At 33.0% G+C, this 14903-nt stretch overlaps 1 protein-coding gene across 1 annotated transcript; it reads right to left on the bottom strand.

Moving 5' to 3' along the window:
* Positions 1 to 1568: 1568 nt before the first annotated feature.
* On the bottom strand, positions 1569 to 7447 carry LOC149225218 (cationic amino acid transporter 1-like). Its single transcript, XM_089375051.1, has 2 exons — positions 6972 to 7447; positions 1569 to 3126 (listed from the first exon to the last, which is right to left on the bottom strand). Exons 1-2 carry the CDS (start codon positions 7354 to 7356, stop codon positions 1778 to 1780), a joined length of 1734 nt encoding a protein of 577 aa, XP_089231177.1. The 5' UTR covers positions 7357 to 7447; the 3' UTR covers positions 1569 to 1777.
* Positions 7448 to 14903: the final 7456 nt, after the last annotated feature.

Here is a 14903-nt window from a genome sequence, read left to right as displayed (position 1 = left end):
GCCAAAAGGGACTTCAAAAGCATAGCCATCAACAAAATCTATCAAAGGATCAGAACAAGTTTTGAAAGTCTGGGAAATATAACCTTAAAGCATGTCCTGAGAAACCAAAATAAGGACGTTGATAGCCATGCCAACAAAGCAATTGACAGGCCAGTCAGGATTGTCAAAGAGAATAATGAAGTTTATGAAGAAAGTATCCCTTGACCCCCTCACCCAGTATGAGGATCGAGAAAGTATTCCATGTTCCACATGCACTTGCGCAGGCTCCCAGGCGACCTGAGACAGCTTGGCATTCAACAGCAGCAGGCCTCTCTTCAACAGAGACCAATAAACCAGGACCAGAAACCACAGAACAATGAAGAAATGCCACAAAGTAAGAGTGAGGAGACAGATGAAGATTTATTGCATAGGTACCGTTGGATCTCGGAGATCAACGGTCGAGAATCAACTTCAGTTGCAGCGGAAGAGGATCTTGGAAATGTCGTCGCAGCCGTCGATGGTGGTAGATCTATGGCCATCGGGCGCTATCTTGCTCCAAAGTTAGTCAAAGAGAAAAGGTGGGATTTAAAGCAGGTATGGTATTTCGGGCAGAGCTTAAGCGGTAAGCGGTTTCAGGCGAGAACCACCCGATTCCACTCACTGATGGACACGTAGCAAGAGGGCAGTGTGAGAATACCACTTTATCGGGCGGGTATTCTCCGTGCACTTTGCCCACCCGATATCTGTGCCAGTCGTTGGATCTATCGAGTGTGGATTGACGGTGGTGGTGTGTCGTGCTTGTTGTTTGACTGGTCAGATCTGACGGAGGTTTTCTACGGTGGAGATCGTGCCTAATAAAGGTTTGCATGGAAATTCGCGCCAAGGCTTTGGAAAAGCGAAATTGGTTATATCCCGTGTGTTTGTGTATAATCCGATTTTTCGAGGCTTATGGGTTTTGGTTGTTTCCGCCTTTTCCAAAGTTAAGTGCGGGTTTGGTCTCTGTGCGAGGCTTTGGTTTTCAAGTTAAATTTCGAAAAGTTTTCCCACAGATCAGTTTCACGACAACAATACTTTATTTTTGAAGTTTTGGGATTCAGGGCGGCAAAAGTAGTTGTGGGGACTGCGCTCCCATTTGTGCACTACTTTTGAACATGCCCTCCCCTAGTTGTACAAAGAACTAGCTTCCTTTCCCTTCTTTTTTCTTTTTTGCAAAATAAAAAATTACAGACTGTTTAAAAAAAATTATAATATTTACTGTGTTTTTTAATATTAATATTTATCAAGTTTAATATATAATTTTAATAATAAATATAAATCATTTTAATTTTGTTTTAAATTAATTATTTTTACTTGCATACTTTACTTTTATAGACACGACCTATGTCGCTCACTCAAATCTGAAAAATTAGGTCTCAACATTATTATAAATACACAAACCACACTTTAAAATGTAATTGAAAAAAGAAAAAATCAATAGGAAAAAAAAATATTTCAATAGGAAATTCATTACATGCGAAGAAGAATTTAAAAACTCCATACAAATATAAGTTCAAAGGCATCTGGGAAACTGCATAATGCATTTAACCATTTTTAACATTACAAATATATAAATATACACTGCGCCATGAACCTTATACACCTCTGCCCCAGAAAGTCATTGCATATAAACTACCCTCAGGAAAGTTAAATTTAAGAACTCTGTAAACTTTAAATAGTACAAATAAAATTCAAGATAAATCTCCATAGACCTCTATTAACAAGACTCCCATTTTGATGATGTGGAGCCAAATTGCCACCTTCAAACTGCAGGGACTGTCCCCATATTATCAACCTTCTCCATCCTCTCCATGTCAGCAGCTTTGGCAGTGTCATATGATGCATGCAGTCCAAAAAAGATGTAATACAATAGCATTATTGCAGTCCAAACAGCAAACCTGATAAAGGCAGCCTTTTTAAAGGTACCCAAAAGAAAAATGTTTATGGCAATGGATAGGGCAGGTATCCATGGCACCAATGGCACTCCCCACAGATTTGGTTTTATAGCCTGTGGAACAAACAGCTGTAATCCTAATGTACCCAGAAGCAATAAAGGCACTGTTATTACATAACCAATCCACCCCTTACTCTTAGCCCAATATACAGCAGTCCCAATTGAGGATCCAATGATTATAACCAGAAACATGATCAGAAATCTCTGATTTCTAATGCTTGTTTGGCCTGATACGTAGTATCTCCTAACCAGTAGTGCTATGGCTACTAAACAAAATATGCACAAGGTGCTGATGGATAGCAGGTCGGAGAGGATATCTAGCTCTGTGAAAAATGCTACAACTGCTGTGGCTATGACCATTATGGCAGTTGCATTGATTGGAGTTCCTGTTTTTTCATGCACCAATGCAAACCATGGTGGCAACATATGTGTCCTTGCAATGTGGGTCAGATACCTGGCTTGGCCTACAACACTCACCATTAGGACAGTGGTCATGCCCTCAAGGGCCCCAAAGGCTACTATGTACTTAGCCCACTTCATTCCCACCTTTTCAAATACAACACTGAATGGAGCATGAGGGTCAACATCTCTGTAGTTTTGCATCAGGCACAGAGTCACAGCCATGAGACAGTAGACCATTATGATGACCACCATGGACCCAACTAGTCCAATAGGAATATCCTTTGCTGGATTTTTGGTCTCTTCTGCCATTGTTGCAACTGCATCGAAGCCGATATATGCAAAATACAGAACTGCACCTGCTGAGAAAATACCCCTTACTCCGTAAGGCATAAAATCTGAGAAGTTTGATGGTTCAGCATGTGTTAGCCCAGCAATGATGATGAACACAAGGACCACAATATGAACTACAGAGGCGATGGAGTTTATTCTGGATGTAGCTTTGGTGCTCCTTATGGCGACGATGCATGTTATGAAGAGGATGCCAACCGCTATTGGGTCCAATTCATTGTAATTCTCAGAAAGGTTTGTGTGAATGCGGAAATCATTAGGTTGGTGGTTACAGAGTGTGGTAAAGTAGGATGTCCATGACCTTGCAACTGCTGCTCCACCAATGATGTATTCAAATATGATGTTGCCTGCTGCTATGAATGCAATAAAGTCTCCCAATTCCACTCTGAGATAGGCAAATGACCCACCTGCAAAATCATTAATTGAGGGAATACGATTATGTTTATAACAACAGCTAATTAACATCCTTGCTGACACTTCAACACAAATAAGGACTAGAAGGATGACCTAATCCTTCTAATCAAACTACATTAGATAAATACCTTTATAGTATCAATAATGCCCAGAAATCAGTACACAACACCGATAGGTATTTTGAAGTATTTCAAGAATAAGCTTCACACAACCATTCTAGAAAACTGTGAGGGTTTGACAAAGACATGCATGTAATTAAAAAATAAATAAAAAAATCATTAATTTATAAAAATCGAAGAAACCAATAGGTATTTTGAAGTATTTCAATAATAAGCTTCACACTTGCACACAACCATTCTAGAAAACTGTGAGGGTTTGACAAAGATATGTATGTAATTTTAAAAAAATCATTAATTTATAAAAATCCAGACAGTATAAATATATTATTATAATTTTATTTTAACTTCAAAAGAAATGTGAAGTTTTTTAAGTATAAGATTTAAGGAAAGAATTGTATTTAGAAAGATTTAATCTCACTTCATAATAAATTAGGAGAGAATATATGGGTTATAAGTCATTTTCTTATTAAGATTAAAAGAAATTATATAAATTTTTATTAACAGTTATTAAAGAAATTACATATCACTTTCATATTTTAAAAGTAAAAAATCACATCTAAACCTAATAAGAAATTTTTTATTTTTTATTTCTCTAAAATTTTTTTTTAAATTTTTTTTTTTTTAAATACCATGTATCATTGCCATGTTGAATATGGAAATAATAAGTTGCAAAACCTCATTGATGTAGGATTTTCATATCTATATAAAACAAAAGATATCTAATTTTTTTGTTTTTAATATTTTTTTAAATGCCAGTGACAACATTGGATTCGGCATTGAAGGAATTAGCAGTAGAAAGCACTTTTGACAGAATATGAATTTTTTTTACATTCAATTTTCCCTTTCTCTATCTAAATTTATAGGTAACATTGAAAATTTTTTATTACTAATAATTTTTAAAATGTTATATATCAACTTCATATTGAACATTTATAGAATTATACATTTCTTCTATTTGAGTTGTAAAAGTATCATTAATTATCCTATTAGTAAACATAATAACACTCTCTTTTCAATCTCACATAAATTTTCATCATAAATACTAAAAAATTACACATCTCCTTAGTATTCATTTGTAATAAATACCTTTCCCTGCAAAATAATGAACTCTAAAATGAAATTTACACCTAGAGAAATAACCAACTCACACACCCCAACTGTGAAACTGAAAGATGTATTATACCCATAACCCTCTGAATTAGATAAATCAAAATGCTAAAAATGCAACAAGATTGAAGTTAAAAACCGATGACAATGCAACCTTGTATAGTACCAGGCTTTCCAACAACATATGCAGCAAGTTTACCGTAGTCAAGTTTCAACAACATCGGTATGTTTAAAAAAATTACTTTAGACGGATGCTTTTAGTGAACTACAAATGTACTAACAGATGAGAAGAATATGAAGTCTTAAAAAATGCAGTACCCTAGGAAGACATCCTAATACAGATTCCTGGATATAATAGAAAAGATTGCCAACAATCTTAATATAACATTCTTAATATGCAGATGCTGAATGATTACATGACTCCATGGACACAACCCAAGTCCAACCCACCTTGAATAGACTGGAATTTGCCTAATGAAAACAAACAATGTCATTCAAATGCATATGCCAGTAAAATCCTTTTCAGATGCATTAGGTCATTTTGGGTACAAGGCCTTTTAGACAGCTATCCTCTGTCTTCGGACCAAGGAAAGTTTTTCTACACTTGCAACTAAGAAAAAGCATGTGCGTACATAGTTTAAAACAAATTGAAAACAGGAACATTTTGCCACTGAAAGGAACAGAATGTCCACCCATTCTATGTATGTTTTTTTTTAACCACATGGTGAATCGGTAACTATCAAGTTTAATCCACGGGAGACCCAGGATCAAACCTCATTGCTGCCACTATAACACCAAGAGCATAACCAACCACCTGCAAGTCGGTTCTATGTATGTTCATGAATGATAATCCGATTTTGATCAGGCAACTCACAATATTGGTTCGAATACAAAAGACAATATGAATGGATTATGTAACTACACCATACTTGATTTGAAGATGAATTGATGCACGTGGTTGTACCGAAGAAACCTATTATATTTTTAACAGATAAAAGTAAAAGTGAGATCTGGTTTAAACATGTTAAGTTGTGGAGTTTTTGGTGGGAATCTAACAAAATTATTTTTGGCCAAATCTTTTTTTTTGTTGTTGTTTAAAATGGGTTTTTGATTATATATATGGATTCAACATCCTGAAAAACCTCTGGGGCACTCAGATTGTGGAGAGTTTACAACTCAAACTTGTGATTCCAAGAAATCCCTAACAAATTAGCCCTGAAAAATATACCAAATAACCCTCCAAAATGTAGAACAGATAGACTACTGCTGAAAGTGATGGTAGGCTGATGTTTGTCAGGCTGTTCATATGTGGAGTTTCCCATCAGTAGCACAGATTTGACTTCTAGAGAGGTAAAGATAATGTTTAGGAAATTGTCTTTAAAAAAAGATATTACTATAAATATATATAACTGAATACGCTCATGAGGCAACTCAATTGGTAATCACCATGTTACAAAGCACTGTGTAAACCATGAGATTCAAAGTTCAAATTCCCAATAAGTCAAGTCAACAATATATATATAGATGCAAGATATTATGCAAAATTAGTTCACTAAATAACTATATTATATAAACTCATCTTGAGAAGTACTAGGATGGTTTGACTTGATAAAACATAGATATCACTTATGCCCACTATGAAAGAAAAGAACAATATGCCTTCATTTGCCATGTAAACTTGTTTGGTCAGGTCGGGTCGTGTCGTGTGAGGGCACCCGTGTAAACTCGTTTGGTCGGGTCGTTTGAGGGCGCCTGTGTAAACTGAGTCGGTCGGGTCATTTGAGGGCGCCCATGTAAACTCATTCGGTCAGGTCGTTCCGTGTGAGGGCATGCCCAGGCACACGTGCCCAAATCAAAAATACTAATTTGTGACCGGTGTGGACCTTGTGCATGTTCATGCTGTCCATTTGCCCAATGCTCTCATGTGCCTTCATTTGCCATGTAAACTCGTTCAGTCAGGTCGTTTGAAGGCGCCCGTGTACACTCATTCGGTCGGGTCGTTTGAGGGCGCCCATGTAAACTCGTTCGGTCAGGTCATTCCATGTGACGGCGCGCCCATTCCATGTGACGGCGCGCCCGAGCACACATGCCCGTATCAAAAATGCTAAGTTGTGACCAGGGGTGGGCCTTGTGCATGTTCGTGCCCCCTGTTTGCCCGGCTCTCACTTGTGCCTTCATTTCGGTCCAGAATAAGCGCCTATGTAAACTCGTTCGAGTGAATCGGATCGTGTCCTATGAAATACAACTCTCACAAGTATTTGGTGAACTTAGTTCAGTAAAATATACTTGAAGATGGAACACGAATGTCATCCGTGTTCATCTCCGAAAAGCACTATGATTGTAACTTGACAAGAAATAATTTTGTTGATGTACTATTAAGAAAACAATATTAAACACCACAAGTATTTTGGGGGATCATGTTATTTGGCATCTTCAGATTGTGTTATTTTGCGGAATCTTAACTTACCAGAAATAATTTTGTTTATGTACTGTTAAGAAACTATGTATGATAGAATTAACACCAGATGATAGGAGACAAAATAAGGACTATTTTGACTCCTAGCTACAAAGTCTTGCATGTAGTAGAAAAAATAAATCAAATAGACTCTTACCTGTTATTGGGATTTCCACAGCAAATTCAGTGTAACAAAAGACAGCAAGCAAGGCAGAGATTCCTGAAATAACAAAGGACAATAGGACTGCAGGCCCAGCTACTTTTTTGGTTTCCATGCCTGTTAGGACGAAAATCCCAGCACCAATAACAGAGCCAATTCCGAACCAGATCAAGTCCCACCAATTTAGATTCTTCTTCATGTCATGCCCACTCCTAGCCCGAACCTCAGTCATTTCCAGCTCAGCCGAAGACCTTGCAAACACTCTGTCATGGAGCCTACTCCCTGTCTGCCTCAGAGCATTTGCATAACTCCCCCAGCTCTGGAAGGACTCTTCTGGTAGGAATTGGCCACTGCCAACTCCCCATCCCCTTCTCCTTGACATGTTTCCCAGGTTCAATGAAGGCAAAACAGATTCAGGACTAAGGGGTTCAATTCAGAGACAGAGCCAGTATTTCAAAGCAAGAGTGGTTCCTGCAAGAGTAAAACACAACATATTTTACTTCATATCAGACACTAGAATATGGATGTCAAACAGATTCAAGACCCAATCTATACATCTATATACTGAATGTGAATATATCTGATGCAATTCGAGCAGCATGCATGGAATGTGGATTTAACGAAGTAAAGACTCAAAGCCATTTAGCTAAAATATAAGACAAAGATGGGTTAGTCTAAATGTATACACAATGTGTATATAAGCATATCAAATCACGCTGTCTGAATATGCAAAATAATAAACTATATAGACTTAGAGCCAATTAACCAAAGAGATTAGACCCAATTGGGTTCCTGCATAGTATATACACAGTCTATATATCCCTTACCCAGGGCTCTGACTATATATCGCCACACTCAAGTACCCAACATGCAAGACGAAGATGGGTACCTGATAAGATGCGTAAGGCTCTGTATGGAATACAACTGAGGAGGGAAACTATTTAACCTCAGAGGCTGTAGAGTCGAGGTATTCAAACAAGGATGGGTTCCATAGGTTAAATCTCAGAGTCTGAACATGATATTTTTTTTGGACTTTTCAGGTTATATTTTCTCAATCAGTTTGTCTCAAATCTAATATAGGTAAAATTTGACCAGAATTGCTTTCTCTCAATTCAAATCTAAGAAAATATTTACCTGGATTGTTTGTCTCAAATCAAATCCAGCTAGAAATTTACCAGAATTGTTTGTCTCAAATAAAATCCAGTTGGAAATTTCCAGGTAGAAATTTACCATAAAATCCAGTTGGAAATTTCCAGGTAGAAATTTACCATAATTGTTTGTCTCAAATCCAGCTAAAAATTTATTATTAGAAAGGTTAAAAGAGTGGATATAATTTTTTAATTTAATTATATAATTTTTAACTAAATTACAATTTTTCTTTAATAAAATTGTTTTTCAAATATATAAATGAATTCAACTTACTCTCATCATATTTAAATATACATTCTCAATAACTAATATCAATAATTCCAATATTCTTTTTAAATATTTTTACTAAATTTTAAACAAATATAACCAAAAAGTTATACTCCGAAAAACTAAAAAAATTATTAATTTGATTAAACATACTACTTTTAAGCCTTTTCTTATCATTTTTTAAGCTTCGACCTACTATTTTTAACTTTTTTTTCCTTCTATTTTTAAATTTATTTATATTAAAATATATAATTTAATTTTTCTAAATTTAATTGTAATATTATTCTATATAATCTGCACAATCTAAATATTCCAAAATAAATATAAAATCATTTATAGATTAGAGATCTTAATGTCACTCAAAAAATATTATAATTTCTTTCCTCTAAAAACAAAAAGCTATAATTTAATGAGACTTTTTTTGTTTGGAAAATCATGAAAGTTGGAGCAATATTTTGTTAAATTTCGATAGGGATTTCTGTAAATCCAAGTTAAAGTTGTTAAATTTCAAACAAGATTTCAAGTGCCCTATAAATCCAAGTTAAAGTCGTTAAATTTTAAACAAGATTTTAGGTGCACTGGAAATTTTTGATAGTGCTGAATCCATTACCATTTTCAAAAACATAATTTAAACACTGCGTTTGTAAGATTTATTTTACCAAATTCTAACCATGCAAGCAATTCTTCCAGTAAACTTGTCCAAAGAAAAAGGCCCAAACAACGCCATTAAAAAGAATCTTATTTATATGTTGAAATTTAATGTCATGATTATTTGCATGATCAAAGGTGGCGAACTCACAGTTATTAAATGTGATTTCTATTTCCAGGAACCAAGGTGGTGAAGTCAGTTATTAAATGTAATTTCAACTTTTGAATAGTTAGAAGTGTGAGTTGGTCATGATCTCCCACTCTACTTCCTATGAATTGCCTCGTTCTTCACGTTCGCACATTATCTCTCACGAAAAGAACGTTGGATGAACGCGCATGGCCAATAATAACACCAATTATATGATCTTGCAACTGTAGCTAAGTGCTTAGTGAAGTGCTCTTGAGAACTTAGTTACAGTTGCGAGATTATATCCTTTTTTTGGGTATCTGGTGCTGTATTATTGTATGTTTGAGAATAAAGTATCAGATTTGAGAAAGTGAATTATTGTTTATTTTATGGAAATTGGTCTATAGAGACATACAAAATTCTAGACAATATCTTCCCAATAGGTTTTAATTCTAGACAATATCTTCCCAATAGGTTTTTTTTTACTCTGCAAATGGTGAGTGCGGGTGGGAGCCATAATCAACTTTAGACTTTTTGTGGCTTTTTATTTTTTTATTTCTTATGGTCAATTGCACTTGCACTAATGTTACAGCAGAGGTGTTGGTTTTGTGTGGGTGTTTCTTGGATGGTTGTAAAGGAGATTTTGATAGTAAGAAACTCAAAAATGGTTATTGATTAGGTCAATAATTATTCCTTGCTAGAAGTTTCATCATTACTTCATTAGAAGTTTGATCATTACTTCACTACATGGACCAAATTCAATCCTTGATAGTCTCTTTGACCTCCATATCTTCCGAGCAGAATGACTTGGCAGACCCACTATTTAAGCGAGGAGCCTTTGTCATGCATGGGCAGATTCATTTCGACTATTCAGTGGCTCAATCAACAGACTGGGGCCTTTCTCCTTTTAATGGAGGCTCAGTATGTATTTCCTCTGGGCACATGCCTTTTTGGCTGGTTTTCTATAGGTTCTCCGTGTATGATTCAGGGCACCTCTATGTTCAATGTTTTTTGTATGGTTGTTTTGTTGGTGGTTGAGTTTATTTTGTTATTGTTTTGATCTATTTTTGTTTTTATATGGAAGCTTATATGGGTTTTTATATGGAAGCCTAGTCCCTATTTATGGCCATTTCTCTGCCATATATGTTCACAGAATTTAGCAAATGGAATTGTTTTTTTGTTATCAATGAAAAAAGTTTTTTCCTTTTAAAAAAAAGTGCTCTTACGTTTCAAAAAAATGTGCTTTTAAGTAAAAAAACACTTATATGGTGATTAAATTTAAAATTAAATATACATTATGATTGATTTATGTTAATTGTAAATTTTGAAAATATTTCAAAATCTTTCCAAAATTTGATCGGTAGAGGGAGATTCTCATTGCCACATTCGAAATCGACATAAGGAATAATGAAAGTGGGGGTACTTTAAAAGGTGGTAGTCTAATTATTGGACTTTTTGTAATTTTTGGGTTTTGAATCAATGGACAAAAAAAAATTATGATACTAGGAATTTCTTTTGTTTATAATGAATTTTTTAATGTATAAATGGATTTAGTGATGTTCAAATCTATGGAACACTTTGATTGTGTACATTACAAAGTTCAAACTTACCATGCCAAGATATCTATAAAATCGGTAAAAAAATATTATAATAATTGTTTTAAATTTTTTCTCTGATGATAGGGGTGCGCATACAATCCCAGAGGGGGCTTGGGGGGGACAAGCCCACCACCTCACCTACCTAAGGGTCATTAAATGGGTTTGTCACCCAGATGGCATTAAATAGTGGAGAGGGGATGTTGAATAATGTTTGCATTTTGGTGATGAAGGTGAAGGGCTGTAGTAGGACAAGGTCAAGCAGTTGACCTCCGTACTTTCAAACCATTAGAAACAGTAAGATATAAAATGAAATCTATTAAGGACAACATTGATCAGTGCCAATGAAAAAGAGTCTATAAAATTAATTGTTCATGTGGAAAGGTCTATATTGGTGAAACCAGTGGATTATTTAAAACAAGAATAAAGGATCATTGCGCTGACATTAAAAATCAATGCTCTTTCTCCTCTGCTCTTGGTCCACTGCTCTTGCTGAGCATTCCCTCCTCACTAAGCATCACATCAAAAAAAGATTCAGAGAAACTCTTAAGATATGCAAACATCCAAATAACCTCAATAATGATTGAAAACTCGAAGTTAATAATCTCTCAACTCTAAGTTCCTTAAGATCTTTATCAATTTACAATAACATAAAATTCATATTTAATATCCTACTACATTAATTTTAATATATTATTTTATTAAGAAGTTCCTTAAATCTTTATCAATTCACAATAACATAAAATTCATATTTAATATCCTACTACATTAATTTTAATATATTATTTTATTATCTTAATATTAATTAACTTTGATAAGCATTTATCTATCTACATATTTAATAATATTAATATATTAAATTATAAACATAATAACCTATTATAAATCTACTCATATTTCTAGTGCGATATTATTATTATTATTATTATTATAATATCAACATATATTTACTAATTCATTAATAATAATGAGTACATTTATTTTTTTATATCTATATTATCATTATATTAATATTATTATGCCATAACAATTAATATAAGTGGTTTATTGATAAAATTAGTTTATTTATAATTTATTAATAGTGCATTGCATTTATATTATATTTGTGTTTTTAATATAATATTAATATTTATTTGTTTAGTCTTATTTACTTTTAATTTCATTTTAGAATTATTTTAATGATATCGTTTTAAAATTATTATTATTATCCAGGTATTATTTCTGTAAAATTATTATTTACTAATTTTTACATTGTTTTTCATTTTTAACTTTAGTTTTTAGTGTTATTTTATGTTGGTTAAGTTGTTTTCTTTTTTTTTAATATATTCCTCTTACTAATTTATATTTTGATGAAATTATTCAAATTTTGACCACTACAACTTGCAAACCATATTATGATGGTGATGGTGGTTAACGTCCGCTGAGACCAAACAATGGTCTATCGGACCTAAATAAAAAAATTATTTATTTTGATTTAAGATTTTATTCCTATGCTCAAAAAGCTTGGAGAGAAGCCTCCCGAGCTCACTATAATTTTGACATTGTAAAAGGCTAGGAAGGTCAGTATTGTAACAAAGATTGTGAAATTGAGATCTAATGTGGTTGTACGCAGGGCACTCTAAGAGGAAGTGGTTTTCATCCTCGATGCTCCTATTCTCACAAATATGGTAGATCCTTTCCATCCATGGCGTTTTAGGAACTGCCCAACGACCTGTTTCACTATGGAGCTCATGAGAATTCGTTCTAATCTTTGCTATATTAATTTTCTTCTTTGAGCTAGTTAAAATAGAGAGATACTTTTGATCTTCAAGGGTGGGGTTGATGACCTTCTTATAATAACTTAATTTTCTTTTAGACGCTAAATCTTTCTCACACCACAATTTTTCTTTGAACTTAGAAGTAACAATATCTTTAATGTTATTTATGTTTTGCAATGCATCATTCTCGTTGATCTCCCAATAGTTTAACCAGGCCCTTGTGTCTTTATGCCATCCTCGATTGAGCCTTAGGTGGTTTTGGCTGGAATTTAAAGCTAGCTTAGGAAGTCTATGATCATCTATGTTGTTGAGCTTGAGCTTGTACAACAGAAACCTAAGCATAGCTAGGCTCTCAATAGGGGAAAGACTTGCTTCTATAAGGAGAATAGGATAGGGTGTATTACTTTTAATTTTCAGGTTATAAGTTATAAAACGCTTCTGGATTTGCTCAATCTTTCTCCACGATTCTCTGGAGATGCTGCAACCCCAAACCTCACAGCCATATAAGATAACAGGAGTAACTAAAGTTTCAAAGAGGAACTTATTTTTATCCCACATTACGAGGTTTGTTGTTTTACAATTATTTTCAAGACCAAAATAAGCTTTCCACCCCCCATTAATCCTTTTCTCAATGCTATGGTTCCAGTTGAGCTTGTGATGGATATCAATTCCTAGGTACTTGTAAGAATACACTTCCTCCAAGTTATTATTGTCATACATAAAATTAGCATAAGTGTCCTTCTTGGATTTGATAATCATAACTTTTGTTTTGTCAGTGTTAACAGTCATACGCATGGTAGAGCAGAAATCCTTAAGAAGCTTGAGGATTATATATATATATATATATATATATATATATATATATATATATATATATATATATATATATTTAAAATAAAAATGATTAATACAAATAAAATATTAAAATTAACAAAAAAACAAAACAAAAAACAAAAAATTAAAAAAATGTTGGACATAGCCTTTCCGGGCGGAAAAGGCTACCAGGGAGCTAGCAAGGTCCACCCATGGAGTCGCCATACAACTAATGACATAGCCCACACCTGTCCATGTCGCTAGGTAGCTAGCAAGGTCCCCATGGGTCGCCATGCAACAATGACATAGCCCGCACCTGGCCATGTCGCTAGTTTCCTATGGCCCTGTGGAGCCGCACAACAATTTTTTTATTTTTTCTAAATATATTTGTGGTCTTTTTAAATGTTTTGATTTTGTGTTTATTATATTTTTTTAAACTTTTAAATTACCATTTTTATTTTTATTTTTATGTTTTATTTTTTTAACTAATTTTTATTTAATTTTTTTAAATATATTATTTATTTATTTAATTAAAAAAAAACTTTTTAAAATATTTATTATTTCAATTTTTGTGGTGCATTTTAATTGGTGATTGTCTTAGTATGAAGTGTTGTTTAAACAAAGAGATCTCAGTTTCACATCCCCAAGAGTAAATTTATAGTCTATGGAGAGGAGGATAAGTCGTAGGTTTGTGTGTCACACAATTGTTTATTAATATATATATATATATATATATATATATATATATATATATATTATTTTCAAAGGTTTTTTTAATTTCTTTTTAATTTGTATTTTAATGTTTTTTCTCTCTTTAAAAAAAATTGTTATTTCCCTTCATTTTTTAACAAGGAATTTTTAATCATTTTTCAAATAAAAGGTGAGTTAGTTAGTTAGTTATTTATATTTATATATATATATATATATATATATATATATATATATATATATATATATATATATATATATATATATATATATATATCTTTCTCAAATAATTAAAAAATAAATAAACAAAATTTATGCATTATCATTTTTATATTCACAATCAAGTTTATGTTTTTCTTTTTCGATGGTGTTAAGGTGGAGGTTATAATGTCAATTAATTGTTAATTTTAACCTCAAAATAAAATATAATAAAATAAATGTTAGCAAACTTTGAAAACACTAAAAACAAGTATTTAATAAAAAAAAAATACACAATTTTTAAGTGTTGATTTTTAGGGTTTTTTGTAGTCATGACCTTTGAAATTTAATGTCATGATTGAAAAATATTTGAATTTTAACCCTACAAAAAAAGGGTGATGTTGCATCACCACTTTTGCATTTCAATGTGTTTTTTCATGTCTTTCATAGTCATGATATTTTGTCTTTAATGCCATGATTGAAAATGTTTGAATTTTAACCCCAAAAAATGGGTGATGTTGCATCACCACTTTTGCATTTCAACTTGTTTTTTTATGTCTTTGTAGTCATGCTATTTTGTCTTTAATGCAATGATTGAAAAATGTTTAAATTTTAATTTAAAAAAATTGAGGTGATGCTACATCCCCACATTTTCATGTCTTTAGTA

Source organism: Pinus tabuliformis, chromosome J (assembly GCF_031772625.1).
Source record: "Pinus tabuliformis cultivar Carrire ecotype Pingquan chromosome J, CPIR1, whole genome shotgun sequence".
Lineage (NCBI taxonomy): Eukaryota > Viridiplantae > Streptophyta > Pinopsida > Pinales > Pinaceae > Pinus > Pinus tabuliformis.
Note: the sequence above shows the minus strand (reverse complement) of the source record. Positions and strands in the feature narration are given on the sequence as shown.

Excerpts from the sequence above, each read along its gene's own strand:
- LOC149225218 (XM_089375051.1), bottom strand. The coding sequence starts at position 7,356 with ATGTCAAGGAGAAGGGGATGGGGAGTTGGCAGTGGCCAATTCCTACCA. Across the intron at positions 3,127-6,971 it reads TGTGGAAATCCCAATAACAG|GTGGGTCATTTGCCTATCTC; the intron begins GTAAGAGTCTAT and ends ATGATTTTGCAG.